Source organism: Calonectris borealis, chromosome 14 (genome assembly GCF_964195595.1).
Source record: "Calonectris borealis chromosome 14, bCalBor7.hap1.2, whole genome shotgun sequence".
Taxonomy (NCBI): domain Eukaryota; kingdom Metazoa; phylum Chordata; class Aves; order Procellariiformes; family Procellariidae; genus Calonectris; species Calonectris borealis.
This window is the reverse complement of record NC_134325.1, coordinates 21,611,368-21,638,794: the sequence shown is the minus strand read 5'-3', so window position 1 is coordinate 21,638,794 and position 27,427 is coordinate 21,611,368. Positions and strand designations below refer to the sequence as shown.

The window sequence follows — 27,427 nt, the reverse complement described above, 5'->3', positions numbered from 1 at the left end:
AGATGCGTTCAGACTGTACCAATTGCTGGGGCCTGTTTCTACCCTCGGGCTGCTTGTGCACAGGCAGCCAGAGGCTAGGCAGCCTGCTAAACAAAGACGACACTGTCAGAGTCATATTCACCCACACACCGGGATGGGAAGTGACTAGAAGGGAAGAAACAACGCAGGTTTGGCAACAGTGCTTATTCAACTCCTAAGAGCAGAAGAGTCACAGGTATAGGAGGGAAACATCAGTCCTTCAGCTGTAGAGACTATGTTTAGGCAAGGAACAGCACACTCCTGCTGTAGGTGACCACTTGTAGCAAATGCTCCTTGCCTGGGACAGCGTTGCCAACACCAGCAGCTGGGAGAATGGGGGAGAAGGGGCACAGTGCGAGTAGTCTTGCTGAGGGGCCAAAAGGCTTCTTAGCAGTTCCCAGCCCCAGCAGAACACACCTGCAAAGAGATCCTGCCACCCCACCACCAGTGTGGCCAGTTTACTTATTTGGACAGAGAGCTGCATGGATGCCAGTGTGAGGGGAAAGAGCTGTCAGTGCCCGTGAGGCAAGAAGCACAGCCGTTATAATCTTCCAGCCCCCCCAGTTAAGGGTGTCATTACTTACAACAAAGTCTCCCTGTAGAGAAGAGAAAAAAAATGATTAAGGGTTTGGAAGTAACACTAGAACCCCCCCTTCACAGCACACCAACCCCGTTCTTAGCTGCAATTCCTTACCCCACACTGCCCGTGCCTTGCAGCCCTGCAGCAGCCAATTATGCAAGACACAAGGGCAGATTCCCACTGCAAAGAGAAAAGCTTCCCACTTTCCTATGGTTCAGCAGTCCCAGAATATAAAATGTTTCTGCTGACTACAGGTAGAGCAACTGAGATTTCTCTGCATCTGAGGAAGGTTGAGGATTGATACTAAAGATCTCTGGCCAATAACTCTGTGTGTGGACAGACTATGCAAGGCAACACCAGCCAGTTTCCCTCCCCTGGGGAGGCTGAAGTGGAATTGTGAGGCCAGTTTGCTACAAGGACCTGCACTGATCCATGGTAGTAGATAGAACTAGGAATATGTTTATACTTTTCTAAGCAAACAGTCCCTCCTGCCACTCCCCCAAACTTGATCCCCTCCTCCAGCCCTGCAAGGGAAGGTGGGACTCTGACACACCTTAAGATTAGGTCGGGTGGGAGTATTGTGTTTGATGAAGTTCTTTATGACACCCCCCCGTCCTGCGGGCCCCGGGCTCGCGAGTAGCTGGTTCCGCTGCACAGCCTGCAGGAAGTTTTTCAATGGTCTAACCACCTAAGAGGAGAAGATGGAGGGAAGTTAGTACCTGCCAGGGAAAGGCAGGCAAAGAAGGGCCATGGCACCCACTGACCTTGCTAGCTGGAGAGGAAGAAGGTGGAGTCTGGTTTGCCGAATTCTTGTGCTTGTCACCCAAAGGGGAAAGGATATGACCCCCTGGCTGCTGCCCATTCCGTATAACACCCACTGCTGCTTTACAGCTTCTTGTCCTAATGGCATTAGGAAGAGGCACATTAGGTGACCATCATATTCCCCAATCTTGTCAGAAGCATTGACTTGTTCTTACACATTTCCCTCTGCCTGCTCACTGCCACCAGAGGACGTGGGACTCCTGCAAACTCAGTCGGCCCCGTGGCAGGCGCACCATCCAGTCATGGATGAGGACAAGAAAGGCACGCGACAACTCGGTAGGGGAACACCCAAGGTCCAGAGCAGTAATGTACAACATCACGCTCACTCTCATTCTCCACTCTCAGTCCCAGCGAGCAAGAAGTCTTTGCTCTATCTGGTATTAACAGCACAAGACAGACATAACCCCGTGTGCTTGCAACTAGCCAGCCTAGCCCGCCTCACTGGCAGGGTTTCACGTGCTTTATAAATACTTTGGACACTCAGATTTACCTGTGTCAGAAATGACTTCACTTGCACCCCCTAATTCCAGGGAAAAACAGGGGGGGACTGCTTCACTGGGGCCCAAACCAGCAGCAGCCCGGAGGAAGGCAGATCCTGATCCACCACACGGTGCTAAGCATCCACGCGAGAACAGAGGTTGCTGTTACTCCCCTTCCCATCCACTACCCACAGCAAATTCACCCCAGCAAAACCAGGACAGGAGACTGAGGGCAAAGCTGAAAGCAGCTGAAATCTCACGTGAAACTCCAGTAATACAAGCAGTGAGGAAACAAGTCAGGTATTCCAGACACTTGCACAAGATAAAAATAAACAGGTCAGTCACCTACTCGCGTTGCCTTCTGAAACTACTGCCGGACCACCCCTTTATGAACCACTCAGTGACATCTAAGCTGTGAGTTAATTGTGCTATCTTAGTCACCTTTGCTGGTTTGTGCATGAACTCATGTGTCTGCTTCCCAAGCCAGAGCCAAACAAGGCTCAAGAAGTCACAAGGAACTCCCAGGAGACAAGATGTGGCCAAAGAAGATTTCAAAACTACATTGGAAGGGAGATGGGTGGGGGGAAGGTTGCGAAACACCCACCCACAGCTTTTTAAACAAATTTCTTAAAAGGCCAGGCCCAAGTCCTTCCAGACCACTGGCTCATTCCTCCTCCTGGCAAATGTCTCATACCAGATGCGTGAGGGATTCTCCTGGGATTTGGCACAGCGGGGTTGTTCCTGGTTCTCATTCTGGGGTTCACTGTTTGGATTCACACAGCTTCCTGTGAAGAAACCTGTAGTTAGCACCACGTGCAAGGCATCCTACAGGGCTCCGATTCTCGTCTCCAGCTCTTGTGTGCTCAGAGCCCCGTGGCGCGTAACCAAACAGAGAAACCAGAAGCCTGCATGGCTACCTGGAATATCAGTGTTGTATATGTACTCTTGTGAAGCACACTGTAGTACACATCCCGTACAGACCCTCTGAACAGGCACAACCTGTCTCACCAAAAGGCCTCCAGCCACTCTTCCCCCTGCTCCAGCTACAGCTGCTTATCAGATCCTACAGTTCTCAAAGGGGATAAACAAAAAGCCTGAATCTCTCCCTCTCCTCGCTTCGAGGCACAGTAAATAAACGGGACCTGTAAATCCTCACGTAATGGGATGTCAAGGCGCTTTAACAGAACATTTCACTATGTGGAAGATTCCAGGTCTACGAGCAATCTCCTTTCAAAGTGTCCCCACTTACTCATTATGCAGATTGAAGTTGGACAGGACAGCATTTGTCTCAAGGCTTGGACACATTTACATGATGTCCTTGCTTATCTAATTGCATGTCTCACCTCTTCAGGAGATCAAAAGTTTACCTGAAGAATTACCTTGACTGGCCAGAGGTGGTTTTGTTTCAACACAAGTCCCAGATTTTCCACAAACCCTCATGTTGACTCCCTGGTCTGTGTGTCTTTGGGACTTCACGCAAGAAAAGCAAGACCAACTCGAAGTTACCTTCATTGTTCCCTGCCTGCTGCTCAGAAGGAGATAAGTGCTGTGCAGGAGGGCTGGCAGCTTGTGTACTTTCGCTTGGAATGAGGACATCTTCAGGAGTCTGCAGGAAAAGGAAACAAGCATTCTCTTAGCACAGTTGCTCCAAAGAACAAGGCTACCATGGACCTCCTGCCCTGAAAAAGCCAGTCACTTCCAACTGCAATCCAGCTGCTAGGCTAGGGTCTGCTTCTCTCTCAAGTAGAGCTCTGCTGCGCGGATGCTGACTGGCTCATTTCAGTAACAGGGGGTCTGCTCATGAAACACCAGCCTCTGCAGGAAGGACAGTCGCCCAGCACTTCTCAACCATAGCGGGAGCTTTACCGACCCTGGACTCCAAAGTCAAAGTGCCTCAGGAATGACGGGCAGCTTCTACACACCTTGGAGACACCAATTTTCAAACTACAGATATTCCAGTCCTGAAAGACAGGTCCCTGTAAAGTGTCTCAGGTTACAAGATCATTAGGCACTTTAAGTACCATTATGGTATATTCAGAGGAGGACAAGCAAAACAGTCGCTGCAGCACAGCATCCTCGAGTGTCATGAGGCTGCCTGCACACAGGCCATGCTTTCCCCTACCTGCTAAGCTACCACCAGCTACCACCACCACGATCCGGAGCAGGGCCACCTGCCCATTCCTGCTGCCGCTGATGCTTCCCAACAGCACCAGGGAGCTGTTCTGAGGCAGAGCCCACCCCTCTCTCTGCTGGGCTGGTTTTCACCGCGGCTGGTTCGCAGCACAACACCACAAGATGTTTTTGCCAGCTCAGAGGAGGGGATGGGTTTCTTTGTGCTGCTAGCACTGCAGGCTTACGCTAGCTTGTGGCGTACGTAGCCTCGGCGGCCAAGTAAAGCACATTAACTTGAACTGCCCTCCTGATTTTTGTAGCTTAAACCAGCCACGCAACAGAGACAGGCTAAGAATACACACAGCCAATTACCGTGCCCAGGTATGACAGGCAAAAGCTCGCTGACTCCTGGGAACCTGGCCAAGCGCCTCCAAGAACTCCATCTTGAAGAGGCCTTACCAAGGCCCAAAATGTCGCCAGCCACCAGGAGCCAGAGAGCCAACTGGCTTAACTAGCTGCCTAAGCACTAGAAGGGCAGCACTGTGCAACTCGGCAGCGCCGTCACCGAGCTTGAAGGGATGAGACAGAATGATCCCTTGGCCACATTCCGGGCTTCCCGTGGTATGCTCAGCAAAAGGTATCCACTCAGGCAAGAAGATGTCCAGACAGATAGTTTGCGGGTTGTTCCTTGGAACTTACCTTTTCACTTGGGGGATTCAGTTCCAGTCCAAGTCTGTAAAAGAAGAGTTATTTTAATTATTTCAACTCTCTGAAGAGCAAGTTACAGGTGATGAAAGTATGATGGAGCCAGCATATGGAACCCCAAGGAAAGCGCAGATAAATCTAAGTACACCCAGAGGCACAAGCCTGTTTCAGCCAGGCCACACAGAGGTGGAGCTGTAAATTCTTCTGATGGGCTGTTCATTGCATTACTGAACAACACACCGATGAGCTTTTTCCCCTTCTGCAGAACTTCCATGTAGCAGGTAAAAAGGAAGCTCCGTGAGCCTTAGGCTGAGTCTCACCTGCCCACCTTTCAGGTCAGACCACAGCTGACTGACCTCCAGCACCACCAGGCACCCAGAGGCTGGTTACAGCCAGGAATCCCAGGACATAATTCACATGATGCCCGCCAACGCAGGCAGGGAAACTGCTGGCAGCCTCTCAGGCCTCATGGCATAGACTAGACCCCACATTGATGCAGTGCTTAACCTCACCATGCTCCGAACAGACTTCTGAAAAGGAAGGGCTGTGCCTGAACAGCAAACTTTGAAATATCAACCAGACCCAGGTGACAACAGCACCTAAAGAGTCCGTTACAAAACCAGACCTACGTCTGTAATACAAAAGCAACCCATATAGCTTCCTTGCAGGGTTTTCTGTGGTTTCTTCTGCCTGCTTTACACGGTAGCCTCACCTCATGCTGCTGGTCACATCTTCTTCCACAAAAACCTCCAAGGAGCTTTGACCTGGAGGAGAAAAACATCAGCTAGCTTGGGGATTTCATTCTGAGGCTCCCCAACAGCAGCAATGTGTGCGTGGTACAGCTCAGGTCTCTGTGCAGGCTTTCCTCCCAGGGAGCACGCCGATTGCTCATCTCAGCTTTCCACACCAGCACTACCACCTCCCTCAAGTGTCACTGACAAACTGGTGTAGGCTGGGAAGGCAGAGAACTGAAGCCGCAGCTCCTCTGCCTGCAGACTGCTCCAGCTGCACAAACATGCTCTTGCCTGTGTCAGAGATAGCATTTCCCAGTCAATTGACTTCAGCTACTGCCTCCCTACGTGGTTTTTTTCAGAGATTTGGTGGATTTAGGCTGATTTAATTCCCCCCATAACACCACTTAGCTGGAAGTGTTATAACAAATGCCTAGATACAGTGTGACTCAAAGCTGACAAAACTAAATACCAAAGGCCTCCGTGCTTTATTAGAAGCCAGTCTGACTTCAGAAGCAATGATTTTAGAAAGTCCAAATAGCAAAACCTTCCCAGGCGCAGTGGGAACAGAGGATACGAGGAGTTTAGTGCTACCAGGAATAGCCTGGATTTCTGAATCTTGTTTCCTCCGACGGCTGTGCTATTCGGTTCTCAGTCCATCCACTCTATCTTCACCCAAAAAGCTTTTAAGTTCCTCTGCCAATTGGAGCCAAATTTCAGGGGGTGGAGACATTCGGTTCCTGTAGATTTTTTGGAGTTGGCAGAAGACACTGAAATTAAAGCCCCTCCCCAGGGAATGCTATAGTCTCTTCTGATCGGCCAAACCTCACACGGGGCTAGAGCCAGCCAGACCGCACTCTCCCTTTCACTCGTGTTTTTTTGCCCATCCACAACCTATGTAACCCAACCTCCAACCCCTGAGCCTACGCCCCAGCAGACGCTTCCTTGACCTGCTGCAGCAAAGCACGGCCTGAGACTTGGTCTGACAGCAGATGAGGACCTGAAGATTCCACCCCAAACAGGCGGAAGCCACAAGGCCTATCGACAAGGAGACTAAGAGGAGCCAGAGACAGGATTAATACAGATGAGCAGATCCACAGCTGCTTGCTCCCCACACCAAAGCCGAGAAGCAGATTTAGCCAAATGAATGCACTCAGCCACAGAAAGAAACTTACAGCTCACTCTGCTGGAGGCAGAGGATGATTCTCGCGCTGCTGCCTTCTTTGAAATGGTCCTGCTGATAGACCTCCGCATCATGGTCTCTCTTTTGCTGGCCAGCGAACATTTCTCTGCCAAGGAGGCCCTACGGCTCTTGTGGGGGCCACCCACAAAGCTTCGGCGTCCAGAGCAACAGTGCATTTTGGACCTCGTGGTAGTTATTTTGCTGTCGGAGTCCTGGAAAAGCACCTTTTCAAGGCCTTGAAGAGATGGATCTCCTTGGAGCATGGCAGGATCACCATTTCTAGCAGCCTTGGGCGTGGAGGTACCTGCTCTTCTTTTGGGGGCCTCCTCCCCCTCCCTTGCTGTCTGGCCAGCAGGGATCGCAGTGACAGAAGACACATCGTGCAGCTCAGTGGCTGCATCCCCCTTGGGCAACTGCTCCCCGCTAACAGCCTTACAGGCTGCATCACTGCTGTCGGCACCCCGAGGGCAGTCCTGACAATCCGTCTTCGCCACGGGACGTTGTGCCTCTGCCAGCCACTTCCCAGTCAGTGCTGGGAGCTCCGTTTTAACATTGGCCTGAGACCTCACTGCACAGTCGGGCACAGACACCTCCTCCCCCTGACAGCCGGGGTTCTGGGGCTGCTCTTTGCTGTGGCACCTTTGGGAACTTGGCTTGATGCTTCTTCTCCTTCTGGACAACCTTAAATAGAAACAATTTCAAGTGAAGCGATGAAGAAGTCTCCCACTCCCAAATGATTTTTAGAGAAAAAAAGCAGACAACAAGTTTTGACGTGAACCTGCACGTTTCTTCCCTCCACCATCCCCCCTCACAACCCATCTCCTATCACTGGTGAAATGCAGGAGCTGAAGCTTGAGAGCTCGCAGATGCGCTCTGGCAGATTTAGCTGGAACAATTTAGAAATTGCTGCTTACTGCTCTCTGCTGCCTGCAAGATTTTTTTTTTGCTGGACGTTACTACCCTATACCATAGGCAGGAATGCAGGGCACATACCCTCACTGCAACCATCCCAGCTATCAGCCTGGCATGACTCACAAATAAAGGCTGTATCATATGGACACAAACTGCAGCACTTGAGGTACCAGGACACTCGTGGCTCTTTGCAGATAGGAACCCACAGCCCCAGGAGGAGCTGACACCGGTAAAGTCATACTGGTACAACCAGCTCCACTCTGTTTGCCTCAAGCAAAGTACAGACATCCACAGAGGGAGGGATTTTGGATCGAAGATATCGCAGTCTCCCCTGATCAACTTTGTGTGGAAGTCTCCCCTGTAGAGATCTACAAGATCCCAGCTAGAAACAGAAGGCTCTGCTGCTCTCTGGCAGGCTGCTCAGAATAAAACACATCCCCAGCACTGGGGAGGCAGGGACCCAAGCAGTGACTTGTCCTACTGCCGGTACTCGAGCTGATGCCCTCCTTCCAGCCTCGTTCTCTTAATTTCTGATTCTGACCTCTAGCAAGAAGAGGGACATTTTGCTAGGATTAGCAAAAAAGACTACTAATTGGGAAATGTGTAACTAACAATACACTAAGAAATGGGCTTTAAAATACGTACTGAGAAAAACAGAGCAAGGAAAACAACAATGGTCTGACCCCGCAGGATGGAGCACAACGTGCTGAACTGCAGCATGAACTTCCTGCTGACAAATGACCGCCTGCCCAGGCATTTTGTTGCATCAGCAGATCTTTCTCAAAATTAAGTTTAAATGAGGAAAAATACATGCAAGACTTGTCTTCTTCAGGGGAGCCATGCAGCTGCTACCTGAAAACTAACAGTATGTCTTAAGAGCTCTCCCTGTTTAGATCTGCAACATTTTTCTTCTCCTGCCCTTCTTCACCACACACACGCATGAACTTCCCACGCTTCCTTACTATTCTTGCTGTTCTCTCCATCCTCCATGTCTGCTTTCTGACAGTCTTCTAGTTCTAACTCTTCCTGTCCAACTTTCGTGGGTTTTTCACCATGGTTATCAAAATTTAAGTGCCTTAACGCATGAACAGTTTACTACTGCATGCCCAGTGACAAGGTTTGGGTCACACTACAGCAACTGTCAACGTGCCTACCCTCAGCTCACAGCTTCTCTGGGAAGGTAACCTTAAGCGCCTTGCTGCTGACCACAAGATGAGAGCAGATACACAGTCAGCTACCATGAAGCAGTGGCATCAAGGAAGTTAATTAGCATCACAGCCATCCCTGAGTACACATGCAATTAAATCATGCCCTGCACCAGCCTGCCTTGGCATCTGTTTGCAGGCAACTGTTGTCTACTTAGGACTAGTTTTAAAAGCCTCAAGTACAGTTGGTTCTAAGCAAATCGCGTGGAATTTCCACTTCAGTTTCACCGCTAATGCCTTTGAGCCTTTCTGCCTGCCAGTTCAAACGATGACCGCGGACATGCCGTTTCTGCACGTCACTGGTAGCAAGTTCCAGTCTCGGGTTCTCTCAGGCACCAGCCCAAAGGTTTAGGGAGTGAACACCAGTAGCAACCTCAGGTCAAAAATCGTGCTGAAACAAAATCAAATCAAACAAAAACCAACACCAAACAGACAACAAAATAGAATATTTATTATTCTTTGTTTCTAAGCAGACAAATAGAAAAAACAAAAATGAAAGTGAAGGAAACCAGCCAACTCTATCCCAAACTTTCACAAGAATCAAAATGTTGATTGATCTTGACATGCCCTTTTAAAGGTATTGGCTAACTTGCGGAATACAGTGGCTATTTTCTGTTCTTGTGCACATGGAAACAGTTACGATTTTGTTGTTTCACTCTTAAAGGCCACGTGGCAGAGCCAGAACAAACCGACTCACCTACCTGCTCCTGTTTAGCTCCTTATTTTCATCTTTCAGGCAGGAGGACTGCCTTTTCTTGGAACGTCTCCTCTGTGATGGCGTTTTGGGCATTAATTCAGGTTCAGCCCCAAAGTTGCTGTTGAGCAGACAAATGCAGAAAACAGAGATTGCTTCCCCCTGCTGCCTAAAACAGTACTACCCAGGACCTATCCACAAAATTGGGGTCACTCACTGAGGAGGATGAGTGCTGGGTGAGAAACAAGCGAGTGAAACCTACCAGCCACCTGGCACCAAGGCCCCAGCCAAGGTGCTGAACGCCCAGCTACATCAAATCACAGTCGCTCAGCTGTGAAACGCAACACCCACCAGGCCTCGCACCAGGGCGGGCCCCCCAGCAGCTGGGAGCACTCACGGCCTGCTGCTCACAGGGGCTGGAAGCGGTTTGAGACCAGCCAGCTCCCTAAGGGACAGGGAGGTCCCCTTGAGGGCGGCCCCTACCTATCCAGCATCCTCATGCCCTGCTCCTCCACCTCCCGCAGCCAGGCCAGGTGCTTGTGCTCGGCGTCATGGAGGAACCGGGACAGCCCCTGCCTGCACACCTCCAGCAGCCATGTGGGACCGTCAGCCTCCGCCATGGCCCTGCCTGAAACACAGAGGGAGAGGGAGAGGCAAAGGCTCGCCGGCACCCGGGGACACCCCACCGGGGGGAGGCGCCAGGCCCGCTCCCTGCCCCAGGGCGGGGCGTGAGGACAGGCCGGGGCTCGGCGCCGCGCCCTGGGCAGGCACAAGCCCAAGGTTGAGGCCCCGCAGGATCCCCAGGCCCCTCCACCTGCCTCCCCCTGAGGCAGGGCCGGCCCCCGCGGCCTAGACCTGCTTCACCACCACCCCACCGGGACGGCGCTCAGGCAGAGCCCTCGCCTCGCCTCCACGAACACAGCTTCCCCCTCCCGCCTCAAGATTATCCCAGCCTCCGCCAATCACAGCGCGTGCCTCCCGAGGCGGGGCGTTTTATTGGGCCACTGATGGGCCCAGTTATGGGCCATTGCCCACGTCCATCACTCCCTCGCCGTTAAAGCCCCGCAGCCTATTTGCCTGCCTCTTCAAGCCCCGCCTTCCAACCCGAGTCCCCCACGGCCACAGAGACTGGCGAGCAGAGCGGAGCAGATTTTGAGCGCTCCCGTGTGGCCTCGCAGCCAATGGGGAGGGCGAGCTGGTGGGCGGGCCGGCGGCGATAGGCTGGCGCGGCGCTGACGCCGCTGGGGCGGAAGGCGGGCGCTAGGTTTCAATTCCAGGCGGGCGGCGGGCGGAGCGGCTGGGCCGGGGGCGCGCGCGGGCGGTTGGGGCAGGGGCGGCTGAGGCGGCGATGATGGCGGCGGCGGCGGCGGCGGGCCCGGCGCAGCTGCCGACGGTATGCAAGCGGCGGCTGGCGGAGTTCCTGCGGCAGGTGGACGACACCGACCTGGTGTGGCTGGAAGAGATCCGCGAGGAGGCGGCCAGGATGTTCAGCAGGTACCGACCCCCCTGCCCGCACTGGGCCGTTACCGGCGCTGCCCGCGCTGAGGTCCCGCCTCTCCCCTTCCCCTCGCAGCCACCACAGCGACGAGCCGGAGCTGATGCCCAAGACGCCGTCGCAGAAGAAGCGGCAGCGGAGGAAGCGCCTTTCCGCCCTGCAGGAGAACCAGGAGCTGGGCAGGAAGAGGTAGGCCCGCCGGGGCCCTCCCGTGAGGAGGGGCTGGACGCCGGGGGAGCTGGAAGCCGGGGAGTGCCGCCTGGGAGCGGACGGGTGGGCTGAAGGTGAGGTAGGCTTCCCTCGGAGGCTGGGGAGGGCCAGGAGCTCGTGGGAAGCCGAAGAAATGCACTGCAAAGGGCCGCACGAAGGTAGTCTCCTCCCCACGGCGAGTCCCGCGGCGTTCCCTCCTTCGTCCTCACGTTAAAGGTCCGGTTAGGCGCCGTGCTCCGGAGCGCTCTCAGCCTAGTGGCCTAAAAACGTTGTGACACCGCGGATCTCATGAAAAGCACTGCTTTTTGTCACTCGGTTCCATCTTGTATCTCCGCGTTTCTTCCTTCTCTCGTTCTTTCTCCCACGCTAAAGCGGTTACGTACGTCAGTTACTTTCTGCGTTAGCCCCTTTCTGCAGCTCTGTGTACACTGAGCTCTTAGAGGGGCTCGTCCCAGACGTTTTAGCTTTGTTTCTCTGCGCGTTCTCGTTTATGCATAGAAGGGCTTTGGTCTATTGCTGAATCCAGTTCCAGCCTAACGCACTGTTTCTATTGTCAGATTATCTAGAAGGAGGAATAGCAGCCTCAAACTGGTACCCTCCACGCGATATTCTCAACGACTCCGAAATAAAGAGAACCTGGAACTAATCAGGGCTGAGGCCAAAGAAGTCTCTCCACCTCAACGTGTGACAAGGTCCCAGGCTGCAACATCTGCTAAAAGCTCAGAGGTCCTTCCTGAGACCCCTCCTGTCCAGCAAGTAGAAGGGAAGGTTCCCTTAGTAGAAGCTGATGTCGTTAGCACTGAGATACACCTCCAGAAGAGTGCATCTAAACCAGCAGAGAAGTTCTCCACGACCATCCTCCTGAGCTCAGATGATGGTTCTCCCAAGGAAAGCAGGGTTGCCAAATTGCTGCCTGTGCCTGCAGCCTCTGAGCTGATGGTCCCTCGTACCCCCGAGGCAAACGGTGCAGGAGAAAGCGAGGCTGTATCTAAGCTGGAGACAGCCAAGGCAGCTAATACTACCTTCATTGTAAGTGAAGAGCCTGGGCTGGAGGAGGTAGATGACTCTGCTCAGGTACAAGAGGGGTCTGATAAGGAGCCTTCCCAGTGCGTAAGGGATAGCCCAGAGACTCCGACAGGCTCTAGGCTGAGCCGTCGCTCGGTGCGCAGAAGTCTGATGGGTAAAACTTCCATGACTCGCAGAACCTCTTTGGCAGAGAAATACTCACTAGCCAGCAAAAGGCAAAGTATGATCCGGAAATCTATCACCAGGACGATGGTCAAGAGGAAGGCAGCTCGCAAGTCATCTGTGTCCTCCAGTTGCATGGATGGTAAGTTTGAATGTCACGAGATGAGTTTGCTTGGCAGCATTCCTGCTCTTTTTGTTGATCTACCGCTTTTCGCTGCTGAAGGAGAAGAACGTTATGGGGCTAGTTCTTCAGTTTGGGTGCAGCAGCTGATCCTCCTAGGCTAGAGAAGCTGCAATTTAGCATGGATGTTCTAACCGGCTTTCTAGAGACCTGTGTGAATAGAGAAACCCAGGTAACTGTGCTAGTTCGTGGCCTATGAGTTCAGCCTTATGAATCAACTGGGAGAACAGCCTTAATGTCTTCTGAGTTTCTGTGGTGGCAGCTTGCAAAGTTAGAGGCAGCTGGCGAACGGGCTTTGCTGCTGCTGGTGGCTGCTGAAGAGGGTTATGGACTCTCACGAAGGCCTGCCTGTTTTCTGGGAAATGAAGTAGCTCCCACAAATTCACCGCTCTTTAAACAGAATCTGGCTGCTAGTTCTAGAGCTTCTTTTTTGAGAAGGGGATTTTGAGGCTGACCTTTGTAAATTTATTAAAAGTCTTCCAGACTTTTACAGTTTGCAATAGAGGCAGGTCTTAGAAGGACAAACTGATCTAAATGTTCTTCCGTGCTATTGGAACGCAAGCATTGGATTTAGTGCAGGAGAACAAAGTGATGGATATAACCTCTTTTTTCAAGCTGAGGGAAAGAAGTGGCTCGTAAGTGGTGGACTAGTAAATGGCTCCTGAAATGCAGGTGATGTAAGAGAACCTCCTCCACGCAATTTGATGTTGAGGAGAGATTGGTTCTTTTGCATGGCATATTTCTTTTTTTGAAGGGAGAACTAATAATACAGCTGAAGTAACGTTACTGTAATGTGTTCATCTGCAGTGTTCTAGCTATGTGGGATTTGTGCTGTATAAAATTGACTTTTCTTGAAGAGTTACCCCGTTTTTGCTGTAGAAGGATGTGTCTGGAGAAGCACTGTAGCGGTTTTTTTCCATACCAATTTAACTGTTCTGATTGAATGTTTTTGCAGAGCCAGAGCATTGCAGTCCCCAGTACAGGGTAGCGTGGAGTTCTTCTAAGCACAGTGTTGGGGGCTCCCTCGGTAAAAAATGAAACTGTAGGGAAGTCTTCTCATCTGTAATTTTGAAGAGGCACTGAAGTAGCTTTATTGACCCAGTTTAAATGACCAGTCTGTATTGTCCGGATCTGGATTACCTGGGAGGTTTAAGGGAGGCTTTATTTCTTCCCTCTGCACTACTTGACGTGATTGTTCTTCTGCCTTGCCAATATTTCCGGGTGTAAGGAGAGGAACTGAGATGTTTTGGGCAGATCCAGTTGAGCTTGTTAATGCCTGAAAGCCCAAAGCACCTTAATCGACTGCAGAGTGTGTCTGCTGTGTCTCTGATGCATCAGATCTTGCGCTGAATATGTGTACGGCACGTGTGTTTGTGCTTCCTTCGATAACGTCTGCAGTGGAAGTATGGGAGCAGACTGCATGCTCACACACCCTGACTATGCGAAGTCTGCCCTTGTGTGTTCCACTCAGGCTGAAGCTGCATTGCCGCCTTAATTATTAACAGCAGTTTCCGGCTGTGCTGGTACTTAAAAGCGAGCTACCGTTGAGCCAGCTGGAATGCTTAGCAGGAAGCAGCACTCCGACTGTAAATAATGCTGGTTTTAACTACTGCTAATATCTGGAGATGGCCCTGCAATATGAGTCTAAGCCCAAACCTAGTCACTCTTAATGCAAGTTCATTGAATATCACTTTGAACTCATCTATAATTGAAAACATCTGTTCTCTTATATTAAAATTGCAGGCAGCATTTTCTCTAGTGCTACTTAGGTGTATTCAGCTGCCGTTACTTGTAGCAGCATGCGTTTGAATCGCAGGCAGTAACCCAGGAGGCAGAGCAAATGCCTCTACAGCAGTCTTGAGTGAACTTCGCTCCTACAAAGAGTCTTGGCCTGCACCTGGATGTTACAGCTCTAGCATTTTTTTCTTTTCCTGCAGTCTCCAGCTCTGGAGAGGTGCCAGAGGATGAAGAAACAGTTCTCAGAACTGGGTGAGACCGCGTTAAGATATTTCTTTATCCTTAATATCCTGCTTAGAGGATTTTTTTACGGTGACATTCTTAGTATAAAATGCACAGCTTGCAGGTAACGAGTGGCTTCCAGTTTCCTTGATGTTATTAAACATGGCTGCCTTTTTTCTTTTTTGTTTTTTCTTCCTCTAGGCCTCCTCCTGGACCTTGTACCCCCTCCAAGTTGGTAAGATTTGAGCAGAGATTAAAAGCATTTCTGTTCATATGGACTTGTGAGCAACGTGTGTTGAATACACCTCTCATTTGTTGTTGGGGAAGGAGGGAGCTCTGGCCACAGATCGTTGGACTCAGTCAACCTGCTGCATAGTGCTTGAATAAAGAACGCGTAGAGCACACAGCTCGCGTACGTTCATGAGCCTATCCATACCCTCCCTGGCTCCGATACACAGACTAGAGAAAGTCTGAGTTCGCCAAGTCTGTTTTAAGCACAATTTTGCTTAAAACAAAAGCAAAACAAAGCCCAGTACATTTTATTTGGAAAATGAGCGCATGTGATCCAAGGCTTATTCTGGATGCAAGCAGAGGTATTCTGTCAGTATGGTGTTACAATCTCAGATGCTTTCAAAGCCAAGGTTAGCTTTGACTAGGAAATAGCATTCTCTCTGTCACTTTGCATAAATATATTTAAACGTAAATGATGGGTTGACGCACACCGGCGCTGAATACCGACCTTGGTATCGCTGGCATTCAGAGTCGAGTCCTGCTTTCTGGCTCTTGTTTCTTAGCCTCTTGCTAGAGATCAGTTGTATGAGAATTCAATCCTGAATCTATAGAGGTAAATAACGTTCTTATAATTCAGGGAAGTTTTTTTCAGTTGGACAGAGCTTGTACACTATTACTATTTCTGTATTTTTAAAGCTTCTTTTGACCTTTTTGGTAGTCCTGCAGATTATTCAAAGCTTGTCAGTTTGTCTTAAGACAACCACAGAAATTTGTAAATATCATTCAGGTCAAAACATATCCCTCCACAATTCTCGCTGCCCTCCTGAGGAAGAAATCCCAGGATTATGTCAGTGTTTTGTCCAGAATAATTTTCAATAAGCAAAGACTGGATTATTGGAGTGGAGCTGTGTGGCCTTAAGCGCTTCTGTAAGCAAGGACAGGCTTATGCATGCTTTTATGGCTGTGCTTGTCAGTAGATCTGCAGAAGTTGAAATAAACTCAGTTTTTCTAGTGCCTCTGGACTTCCAGCTTGCCTGAATTGCAATTGAAGAAAAGCTTAAAGGGAAAATGGGGAGAAGAGAAAAACGAACAGACTGCTCTGCAGATCTGTGAATAGAGGACTCGTATCTTTTGTTTCTGTACCCTGATGAATTTATAAATACAGTCTAGTCCATGTAGTGTATTTGATCTATTCTTGATCCTCATCTTTTATTTCTATACCACTGCTGTTGGCAGTGGGACCTTGTAGCCTGTCCCATTCTTAGCCTATGTCACCAGGTTACCTTACCCTATCTATCTATCTATCAGCAGTTTTTTCGGCAAGCAAAACGTGGTTTGGTTTCTGCCAGAGACTTCCTTTGGGAGCTGTAAGCAGCGTGAAAATGCGGTGACTCAGCAACCTTCTCAAACCAGAAAATATATTTGTCTGTAGGAACATATAAAGACAGTACCTGTATGCATGCTGTTACTTAAAGGTCAGATTCTTTTCAGGCCTGATCTTGAATTAGTTAGATCTAAGTCCTTCTGTTGTGCTACAAGATGCTTCCTATACCTAGCCTTATGATAAGACTCTACGGAAGTATTTGGGGCGGATAAAGTTTCCGTACTTCTTTTTTCCTCCCTTCCCAACTCCTTTGTGTCTGCCAGCCTACACGCCGGCCAACGCGGGTTTGGGGAGTGGAGTTAATGCTTGTATTGCTAGCAGAGTGCAGATTTCAAAAGCCATTGCCTGCTCTCTCACAGGCATATAAAAGCATTATCACAACAGAATTTTGTATCAGTGTAAGTGCAAAGGCGGCAAATAGCATTGCATACCACACTGATAATAGAAACAGGTAAATCAAGGAAATGAGCTGTTTGTCTTTGCTGTCTCCTTGTTTTTCCATTCATCGCTGCTAAGTAAAATGAGCGCTGCCTGACTCTTTGCCAGTCCAGCAAGCATAAACAGATTTCCAGCTTGAAATGCTTTTGTCCTTAATAGTTTATGAGTTTATTCAGTTTCAGCAGTCAATCCCTCATTGCAGGTACTTGTGTTCTGTTAACGGCTATGCTTCTAGTGATGACATGACATCAAGGAATTTACCAAGATGGTATCCCGAGGTATTTTTCACAGCTGGAGGTTAGGACTTCACTCTGGATACTGGCACCAATACTTTATAATAGTACAGTGGTGCGGTTTTGCATTCTCTGGTAATATTGCAGACTGTGTCCGTGTCAGAATGACATCACGATTTGAAACAGTAATTGGCTGTTTCTGTGTGAGAATTGTGCTGAAACCCATTTGCTTTTCCTACAGAATCCACGAATGTCACTTCGCTCTCGAACTGTCAGCAGAAACGAACAGCCGCAGGAGACGAGCAACAACGGTAGCTTCCAGAGGATTTTTGTGGCAGAATTTTTAAAAAGTCTTCACTTTGTTGGGAGGCTGACTGGGAAGTTTGAAAGATTGGCTAGTTGATTTGAGAGCCCAGTTTGAAAGACTAGTCTAATCTTTGACAAGCGAGGATTTGTTTCAAGAGGTTAGCAGTGAGGAAATTCCGTGCTGGCGTTATTTTCCATCCTGGGAAGCGCATGGAAATGAAGATGGAGGGATGCATGTTCTCCAGGTTACGGCAGGCCTAGCTGAACCCCATTTCTGAAGCGAGCAGTTGCTCTGTATCTGTGCAGAACAGAATAGCATTGCATTAGTGCAAACTGCATACCACAGGTTACTTCAGACAGTGTTGCCTTATTTTGTATTTCTAGGTTTGAACGGTGCTGTGTGATTGCTTGCTGAAAGCAAGAAAGGTCCTGCTGTGCATACTTCATGGCAGCTTTTCTTGCTATTTAGTAAGCTGCTAGATCTGTTGTCTGCTTTCAAAGCTGTGTTGGAAGGGATTTTTCTTCTGCTAGAACTAACCGTGTAACTGTGTTTTCTGTCAGAAAACAACTTAAGTAAGAACGGGGAGACCCCGGAACCACCCCAGAGTGCCAGGTATGTTTGTAGAATCATTCCTGTTGGAAGGTGCCTCTGAAGATCTGCAGTCCGGTTCAAAGCAGGTTCACCACCGAAACATTGTTAAATGGCTTCGGTGTTTTGTGACTATGAAACTTTTGCAGTAAGTTTTCTCTGCTTCTATGAAAAGAGGATTTGATTTGTATCTTCTATCACATTAGAAATTTTTTATTGGATATCTACTTGTGTATACACAATGAAATATCTTTTAAGCTAGGATTTTTTTATGACCTTTTTTTAAACCTGACTTTGAGACCATCAGGAGGATTTGCCATGTATGATGGACTACGTTTTTCTCACAGGAGAAAGCCAAGTTACAAAAGAGCTGTGGATGAACGCTATGACAATCAGCAAGCAGAAGATGGAGGGCTTTCTCCTCCAAGAAGAAAGACCCCATCCCCTACCTTTCCAGCCAGCAAAGTAAGATCCTTGTAACCCTGATGTACTTCACCAAGACTTGTTTCTTACTCACACTCCTGAGGATTGTTTTTGGCATTCCTCTCACAGGTTGTACGTCCTTTCAAAACATTTTTGCACGCTGTGCAGAAGAACCAGCTCCTCATGACGCCAAGCTCTGTGGGGAGAAACGGAGTAATAAAACCTTTTATCAGGTACAACACTCCTCTCCAATCTGATCCCAAGGTAAGACGAGACTGTTGTAAGCTAGTACATGATGGTCTGATGAGTGTCTAAGTTAAAGCACAGATGCGAAAGAAACTTTTCAACCCATATTAGACTAAGTAGTAACTTTAAGCTGTCTGTTTACACTTATATAAACTAAATAAAATTGTGATTAGTCAACTTCCTAAAGAGCTCTACTTTGGACTCTAAGCTTTATTACTGTAGCATTGCCCTGTGGTATTAGCAAGTAACAGTTGGGAAGGAAAACTGGGAAACGAAAGTCAAGGGGATTTTGAATACTGCAGTTGAGGTGTAAATATAACTGAAGTCTGCACATCCAAAGTCTCCTTTCTAGGACTTTTCTAATGAGTGAGATCTGAGCAAATGCCTCTTAAATCCAAACTTCTGGTGTTCTGAGGTTTTTCAGACCTTTGAAGCAGGAAGAAACATGAGGCTGTCCTAAATAGGAGACTGCTGGGCCAGTGAGACAAGTATGCCAGTGTCCAAATCCAACAGGCATCAATATCAATGTAGTGTAATTGCTGCAACCAGCAAAGACAAACAGCACGCTGCTGTTTGCAGGCAGGTGCCTCTACCTATGCGATGCCACAGTGAAGTTTACAGCATCACAGGGGAAGCTCCTGCACCCCAAACAGAGTAGTTGTTTGGGTGGCTGGGATTGAGAAGATCTGGTTCTAGATTTCCAAAGGGAGTTTGTTTTCCCTGTGTTCTGCTTACACAGGAGAGTTTGGTCATAAATCATGATCATTTACTTACATGGGCTGGACTTGCAGTAGGAATACTACCTGCATCACTGATGGGCAGCCCTCGCTCTCACCTGATCTGCATTTAGATTTGGCATTTAACTCGGAAGAGAAGTCAGTGTTCAAGGAAAAGCAGGTTTCAATCAGTGTGCTGTAGTTCCTATTCCAGAATAGTGCTCTGACAGCGTCAGGCAAGTACGAGGGTGTAGCTTCATGGATGCACCTAGGGACATGCTAGAAGCTGGCATGCCGAGCATAGATTGCTCATACTTCTAATACCCAACAACTTGCCTGAAAAATAAGGTGATTTTAGGGCTTGTTTTCACTGGCAGGAGAGTGGGGAGGGAGGGGAGGGTATACTGCAGAAACTGGTTTTCCTGCATCTAGCTTATATCTGGCAACCTAACATCAGAACTTCTCTGTATTGCTTAAAGCTGTCACGGTTGTACGGCTTAGACAGTCTTGCTGTACTCCAGCAGATAGGAGAAGCCTATCATTAGGAAGTAGCGAAGGGTTCAAGCTTCAGTCTTGCTGGTGTTCCTGCTGACGTTGGTGTCTGTATTGGCAAAGGAGCTAATATGATGAGAAAAGAGTCGTCTTAGTGCATGCTTTGTTGCTGTCAGTTCATTGAATGCTATATTTTAGGTTTCATTCCAGTGCGGGCAACTTCCCCTCAGGACTTTTTCCAGGTGGGGGCTAAACATAACTAAATAGCACCAGAGCAACAAGATATCATTGTTAGTTTTAAATTAGCCAGTTTGGATACTAATAACACCAATCATTTACAACATGGAGCCCAGCATAAGGTAATCACTTGAATATTTCACTGTGCTTATCGATGGGTTTGTGCTAAGACCAGGCCTGTCATAGTTAGGCATCTGCAGTATCAAATCTGGCATTAAATTAGTTTATCTTGATCTGTTTGCTGTGACTGTAGTGATGGCTGGACCGTGCTCTTCTAATTGGCAGTACACTTAGGCTGAGTTAGCTGGACTGTTTAGAAAAATGAGAAAAATGCCCTGCATTTCTCTCTAGATCACATCTGGGGCTGACTGTGTGCTTGAAACAAGCTGTAAGCACTCTGTCTAAATGGTGGTGGTTTACCATGAGATAAAGCTTTGTGGGAAGCAAAGCCGCCAGTGGGAGCTCTGAGTTGAAGCAAGCAAGGTGTTTCCTAGAGCACCACCTGTCCCCTACACTCGCGGCAGGAAGTTAGTATCATTGCCAGGCATTAGCCCTGCTTTTTTTGTTCTTTTTACCAACAAAAATCACAGTGCTGTCTGTCTGCAATCTCTGCGGAAGCTGCCTGGACTTCAGGAGCTGATGCTTCTGTTTCAACTTCCCAGATTCCTCTCTTGGTCTCTAAGATTAACACCACTGCCTTTTTTTCCATCGCATCTGTTCCCAGACATCCATGACCACATCACAGGCTACCTGAGCTCTGTTCCAGGGTCGTTACCATTCCTTGGTGTTATCTCTGGGCCCTTACTTGACCAGAGCAAGTTGAGGTAGAAAGAAGCCCTGGGAGGTGGGTATAATCACATTTCAATCCACCTCAGGAAAAGGAGAGACAGAAGCTAGAGACTCTGAGGAAGAAGCAAGAAGCTGAGCAGCTGAGAAAACAAAAACTGGAGGAAGAAAAGAGACGACGACTAGAAGAGGCAAAGCTGTGAGTATATGCTTTCTGCCTTGTCTGGACTGCTCTCTCTGCGCCTGTAGGTCCCTCTATCTAGGTCTTTTATCTTGCAGAGTCCATACACGCAGCAAGAATTCTTGTCGGCTTGCTCTCACACCGCAAAGACAGTATTTGTTCCCAGAGTATCTATCTAGAATGCTAATAAATAGTTAACTATCCTAGCTGACTGCTTCTTCAGCTTTTCGTCTTAAGTGCTTTGTCTGAAATAGAGCTTAAAATATTGCTAATGTTTGAATGAACGGTGTATTTGGTTCACTGAATTTCATGCTGCCCCAGAGCTGTCTCTTGGCCTTGTATTTGAGTTGTAAGGAACTCATCTAGCTGGACTAGAATGATAAAGTTGCCCTGTGTCCTACAGGAAGCGTGAGGAGCGCCTGCGCAAAGTGCTGCAAGCTCGGGAACGGGCAGAGCAAATAGAGGAAGAGAGGAAAAGGCGCATTGAGCAGAAGATAGCTCTGTTTGATGAGAAGACTGAGAAGGTAAGGCCCAATATACCTATAGGGAGAATAAATAATCTGTTGAGGTGGATGATGCCACGCAAGTGTGCCTTCCAGAAAGAGAGGAACTGAGGCTGCTTGAAATCTAGAGAAAATGGAGTACAGCTGCATAAAGAACTTTCCAGAGGCTTGGTGATTCTGATTGACTGCCTTTCTCTTGGTTACAGCAAATGGCAGATGAAAACCCTTATTTTCCAGCATTACGGATCTAAATGGGCTTTATTAAGGCTTTGTTAGTCAGATGGGAGAAGAACTTCAAGTAGATAAAGCCAGTCTAATGGCCCTGAGGCTTTATCCTCTTGAAGTTGTTCTCCCATCTGACTAATAGATGACGAGGTGAAAATAAACATACTTCCTCCAGACCCTTTCTTGTATCCGAGACTTTCAGGCAATTTGCACGTGACCATAGCAGTCATTTGTCTGCTTTATCTCCATCTGCTTTTCTTATTTCATGCTTCTGAGAATATATTCTGATGGCTTTTGTGGTATTAGATGTATACATACCAGAATAGGATCAGCTCTTCCCGTGGAGATGTAAAAGAAGGTAATTTCCCGCAATATTACCTTTTTAAAATGAAGCACAGGTCCCATTGGCTCCTGGTGGCAAAAAAGGAAGCTTTTGCCCCGTGAGAGGGTGGGAGCTCTGCGTCTTTGCGACTTACTGCTGTGATATTTCACATGCACAGAGAACTGTCCCATCTGAGTCTTAAGTATTCAGCTAGCTCTGTGTGTGTCGTAGGTGCGGGAGGAAAGGTTGGCAGAAGAGAAGATCAAAAAGAAAGCAGCTGCCAAGAAAATGGAAGAAGCAGAGGCCCGGCGCAGGCATGAAGAAGAAGCCAGAAAACAAAAAGCACTGCAGCAGGTCTGTGCTGGAGCCCATCCTATCATTAGAATGGCATGCAGTTAGAATGGCCGCAACCTGCCACAGTCTTTGTAAGCAAGGAATCCAGCGGGAGTACTAACACGAACCAACTGGGTGAAAATTAGTGTAGCAGAGAGGCTTTGTCCTTAAAGCTCTCTGCAGTGTTGTGTTTCCTGCTTCCTCTTGCAATACGCGGTAAGCTGTTAGTGATGGTTGTGACCCACATTTCTTCTGCAGTTCTGGACAGATTCTTACTGAAGACCTTAATTTGTGGATCGGCAAATATTAAAATCTCTCAGTTAAACCTGTCTCTCGGAGATCCAGAGCATGGTGGCCGTTAGGCCCTTTGGGGCGCATTGCGGGCCGGGAAAGGCCAGCACTGAAATAGCTGGAGAGATGATGCACCTACCTTGAAAGCCCTGGGACTTTAGCCCTGGGTTGTTTCCCTGCTGTGTAGTGATAGGTGCTAGAGACTTGGGTCAAGTAACGTGTTCCTGCTTCATTATTCTGGAGCCTGTTCCTGCACAATGTAAGGTGAGTAATTGCCTTGTTGGGCTTAGCAGGAGGAGGAGGAACGTCGGCACAAAGAGCTAACGCAGAAGAGGAAGGAAGAGGAGCAGGAACGTGCCAGGAAGGTTGCTGAGCAGAGACAGGCAGAACAGGAGAGAGAGAAACAGCTGGCGGCAGAGAGAGCGCTGGAGAGGAAGAAGGAACAGGAGAGGATGCAGGCAGAAAAGTAAGACAATATCCATTTATGTACTAAGTTCTGTGCTGGGACTTGGCAAAGAAGCAGGAACAGAGGGCACTAGTGGAAGGCCCAAGCAGCGAAGAGCTACTTTGTGCTGTCAGCGCAACTCTGGGCCATCATGGGTACCGAGCAGCCGAGAAGAAATCCTGGGCTCAGTAATGTAGGAAGTATGGCGGGGAGTGCCTTGAAAAGCTGTGAGAAAAAGAGGGGTTTGCAGCAGGCCCTCGATGGGAGGGTACCCCTGTGTAGTTCTGAGAGTAATGGTCTGTTGCTTTGGTTCTCAGGCTACGTGAACAGCAGGAGAAGGCTGCTCGCCTGCAGAAGGAAGTGTTGGCTGCTAAAGAACAGCTCCACAAGGAGAGGGAGAAGAAAGAAGTAAGTACTCTCTTTTTGTAGACAGGTAGAGCCACATGGATCTGACTTCAGTAGGCGCCACTGTTAGGAGCAGCTGAGCTGTGAAGCTATTAAGAACCCCGATGAGTGAGTTGTTGCACTTCTGAACTTGAGCCAACCAACGATGCTGTTCTCTGTCTGTTTCAGAAGGTATGCTTGCTCTTTTTAGATGGCAGCAGTGCAAGAAGAAAGGACAGAAAATGCGCACGTTGAATTGAAGTGAGGTTTTCAGCTTCTCCCCCTTTCTGTGCCCAGGTGTATCTGCACCTCTCTTGATATCAAAGAGTAATTAATCCCAGACCTTTCAGAAGCAACACCTCAATTTTACATTTGGGCCACCTTCAGCAGAACCACGAGTACAGACTGTAGACTTTGTCAGGTTATTTTCTGCAACGGTCATGCCAGCATAGCTTAACTAAGCAGGCGTTTTTGCTTGTGGTGTTGCACAGGGAACTTTTGATGCCTTGGCAGTCCATGCTACTTGAATAAAGCAACTGCAGCTGGATAGGCTCAGGTTTTTGCTTAACACGCAGCACGCAGCATGCCTTTTTGCCAGAGCAGAGATAAAGCCCACAGGTGTTGTTCAGGTAGCTTTTGGAGTGTCCCTTCTGAAGGATTTTCACACAGTAATTGCTGGGAATTGGTAGAAATCCTTTGCTATTTGGACTGTTGCTTTTTGGTTTATATAAGATCTGGGACAACTTGCACTTCCAAGATGATGTGTGAGAAAGAACAGAAGATTGGAATAGTTGGTTGGAAATTGTCCAACGTTTGCCTGAAATCATTGTCACTCCGCTTAGCAGAGCTGTGGTATTAGCAGGCTGACAGCAGTTGTCCAGCTACCTTCAGGGAGCTGAATTCCTTGGTGGGGATCGCTGCGTGCCCACCAAGCTCCTCACCCTGTCAGTTAGCTTCGTGAAGTTGACAGGCAGCTGGTGGTAGACCTCTGTGCAACTTCTCCTGCTGTTAAGACCGGGTGGAGTTTATTTCACGTGATTTTAGGTGACTACTGTTTGAGCTAGCAGCCTCTTGGTTTCCTTTGGATCCAGTAGGAAAAGCTAAGCATTCACAGGGTGAGATTCTTTTGACCTGTTTGGGACGGTTACTGTACAATGGGGTGACTTGGCCTCTAAAAAGACTGTTTATTAGTCTAAAAAGAGGCTAAGATCAGTAGCACAGACTTTTCCATCTGCAGATGGTCAGCTGGTTTCTGATGTTTATATCCTAAAGATAAAGTCAGTAGCAAGTTTTTCAAAGCATGAGGTCATTGCATTATCAGAGGAAGGCAACTAATGCTCTTAAAGGGGAAGGTCAGTTTGTTTGTGCCACTTCGTGAGGAAAGCTCAAACTGTTGCATTGCATTTGTTCACTGTCTGCACTGTGTTCAAAGTGCTCCTTAGCATCGCAGGTAACAAAGACTTGCAATTAGATGCTTAGATATCTTTTTTGCATATCAAAAAAATGGATCCCTGGATTAGCCGTGTAGCTTAGTTCGTAAGATTAATTCATTTGTGATGTCGGCTTGCCAGCAGGAGGAGCAGAGGCTAGCAGAGATGAAGAGGCAGGAGCAAGAACAGAAGAAACTGCCAGAGGAACAAAAGGCTAAAGATATAGCCCAAACACAGCACCTAGAAAACAAAGAGGTAATTCTGCTCTCTCTGGTGAAATTTCTTTAAGAGATGACATCAGAGAACTTTGATTCCAGCACTGACGTGCTGTTACAATGGGCAGTTTTACCCTCTGCTTTTTTTTATTCCCTTTCAATAATGAAGGGATTCTGTGAACATTTTTCCTGGTTACCTGAGGTTGACTCCCGGTGGCCTCGAGTATTTAATTGACTTTTGGGGCGTGAAAAGGAGGGAAGGGAAGTGGCAAGTATTTGTCAGCGTTTTCTAGTTGTCAGGATAAGGCAGTGGCTGTTAAAGTTGCCTTGCCTTTGAAGCTCTTTAAATACTGGATGAACCTCACAGGCAGCAGCGACGCTGAAATAGTGTTCTTTAAGTTCAAAGTTGGAAACAGCCACAGGATGGCAGCAGAGTCTGTGGAATAGTGTTGCATTTGGGCCTCACTACCGATGGAACTTGACAAGATCCTGGAGGTGAGGTACATGTCTTGAACATTGAAGACGAATATACGGATCTTTATCTCCTTCCAAAGCTATATATTTTAGTCTTTGAGTGCAAAACCAGTGAAATATGAGTTAATGTTAATGGACACAAAGCCATGAAGGCAGCCTCTTACGGGGAAGAAAAACTGTCCCTCTAGTTAAGGACTGACTTATGTTTCATGGCTGGTGAAATTTGGAGTTTTAAGTTTTTCTTCATCACTTGCATTTCCCTCAGTCATGCTGGTCCCATCAAAATTACAGTACAGTTTGTCCTGTATTACCTACAAGGTAATATTCAGTTTAATATTATTAAACAAGCCCAGAAGTTTGGTTGCAGAGTATTTAAAACACATTACTTGTCTCCAGCTGTGAGGATGTAACAACTCCATTTAAACCTTGCTTGAATTGAACGGAACTGCTGTATCTATATTAGATGCATGTATCGCTGGCTTGTTCATGCCCTACATAGCCAATTGGGCAGCCTAATTAAAGAGGAGAAGGCAATGCAAAGTTGTAATTGGGTCAAAACTTTAGAACTTGGGTCAAGTTCTTGGGTCAAAACTGTAGAATTGCCAAACTTCAGGTTTTGCAATTATGCAGTAAAGCAAGAGGTGGAATGTTGCGGTATTCTGGTCTACAAGCATCTCGCTGCAACTCGGAAGCGTAGCCGTGCTATTGCATCTAACGCCTGTGGAATATATTTGTCTTCTAGAATTCACCTGCTTGCAATTCATACCAGATGACTCCTCAGGCCCAGAAAGAGCCAAAGGCCCCCACGATAAATCCAAACAACTATGGGCTGGATCTGAACAGTGATGACTCTACTGATGACGAAAGCCAGCCTCGCAAGCCCGTCCCTGCCTGGGCCACTGGTATGTGTTTGCAGGTTGAAATCTGTCCTGAGAGCCCCCAGAAAACTCCACTGCAGCTTTGCTCCAACGGATAATAAGACCTGGTGTAAGATTTTGCCCAGTTCCTCCTACCTGCACACGGCAGTTAAAAGTACTAACCTCTAGCAGTGTGGCTGGAGTGCTGAGTCAAGGGCTTCTCTATCACTTGGGGAGCTTCATGGGACAATATTGGGGAACAATACTCTTAAACTGCCTTAACAGAGCTGCTAGTGTCATTTTGCCAGTGTGAATGGAGTAATTATGAACTAGTGCTCTGGCCTTGAGCCCGCTTGACATCGATTTATCTTTGAAAAGCAAAGTAATGCCAGATGTCACGGGCTAGGCTCCAGACTGGCGGCTGTTCTGGTTCTGAAACAGTCAGTTCCATAATTTCATATTCCGTCTACCCCAGCGGAGCTAAGAAGTTGCAGGGAAACTAATAGTATCTGCAGGAACAAAAGCTGAGAAACCTTGCCTCTTGCAAACTTATTCTAGTTCCTGGACAGAATGCAGCACACGCAATATTCGCCCTCCAAGTGATCTATGCTGAAGCTTTAGGCTTAAACAGGGTGCTTTAAAACATCAAATACTGCAGGATTTCTCCCATTTGAGATCTCGGTGTGATTAGAGATGAGGAGAGCAGGGACACGTTGCATACAAACAGCCTACACAGCAATTTCGATTAAAAAAATTAACGAAAATTTAACCTTTTGTTTCTCCAGGGAATCAGCTTAGCCAAGCTGTAATCCGCCAGTACTACAACCCTCCCAATATTGACGCAATCTTTGGGGTGATCGCAAGCCCCAAGCTGGAGGACATCTTTTACAAAAGCAAACCGCGCTACTTCAAGCGCACAAGCTCTGCTGTGTGGAGTTCCCCGCCGTTTCCAGGTGCCAAATCGGTTCTAGGTCTGCCATACAGCCTGAAAAAGTACTGAGGTGGGCAGGGGCTGTTTCTTGTGGAGCAGTGGGTATGCATTTCTGTCTCTCTAGGTGAGAAAAGGGTTACTGTTCAGTATCTGTAAATCTTCAGGTCTTAGCATTGAATAAATGTCAGCTCTTACTGAGCCTCTTGCCTTTTCTGTTTTCAGGGCTTATTTTCTCACTGTTAGGCAAAACAGCAAGCTCTTGGGACATACTGCCTTGGAAA

At 48.1% G+C, this 27,427-nt stretch overlaps 2 protein-coding genes across 3 annotated transcripts; one reads left to right on the top strand and one right to left on the bottom strand.

Annotated features, from left to right (window-relative positions):
• Positions 1–6: 6 nt before the first annotated feature.
• On the bottom strand, positions 7–10,061 carry LOC142088397 (inner centromere protein-like). The gene is made up of 10 exons (XM_075163725.1): positions 9,925–10,061; positions 9,449–9,562; positions 6,623–7,311; positions 5,429–5,480; positions 4,711–4,744; positions 3,406–3,505; positions 2,594–2,684; positions 1,363–1,498; positions 1,152–1,286; positions 7–614 (listed from the first exon to the last, which is right to left on the bottom strand). Exons 1-10 carry the CDS (start codon positions 10,059–10,061, stop codon positions 477–479), a joined length of 1,626 nt encoding a protein of 541 aa, XP_075019826.1. The 3' UTR covers positions 7–476.
• Positions 10,062–10,606: 545 nt separating this feature from the next.
• Positions 10,607–27,344, top strand: LOC142088391 (inner centromere protein-like). Of its 2 annotated transcripts, none has more exons than XM_075163701.1 (17): positions 10,607–10,935; positions 11,015–11,125; positions 11,704–12,476; positions 14,453–14,504; positions 14,676–14,709; positions 17,002–17,071; positions 17,628–17,679; positions 18,003–18,120; positions 18,208–18,342; positions 20,645–20,754; positions 21,140–21,260; positions 22,018–22,140; positions 22,701–22,876; positions 23,173–23,263; positions 24,811–24,924; positions 26,101–26,260; positions 27,001–27,344. In XM_075163701.1, the coding sequence occupies exons 1-17, from the start codon at positions 10,790–10,792 to the stop codon at positions 27,213–27,215; spliced, it is 2,601 nt and encodes an 866-aa protein (XP_075019802.1). In that variant the 5' UTR covers positions 10,607–10,789; the 3' UTR covers positions 27,216–27,344. The 2 variants fall into 2 exon arrangements, with proteins under 2 accessions (XP_075019802.1, XP_075019803.1); XM_075163702.1 differs by having other exon boundaries at positions 10,608–10,935; positions 22,704–22,876.
• The last annotated feature ends 83 nt before the right edge of the window (positions 27,345–27,427 follow it).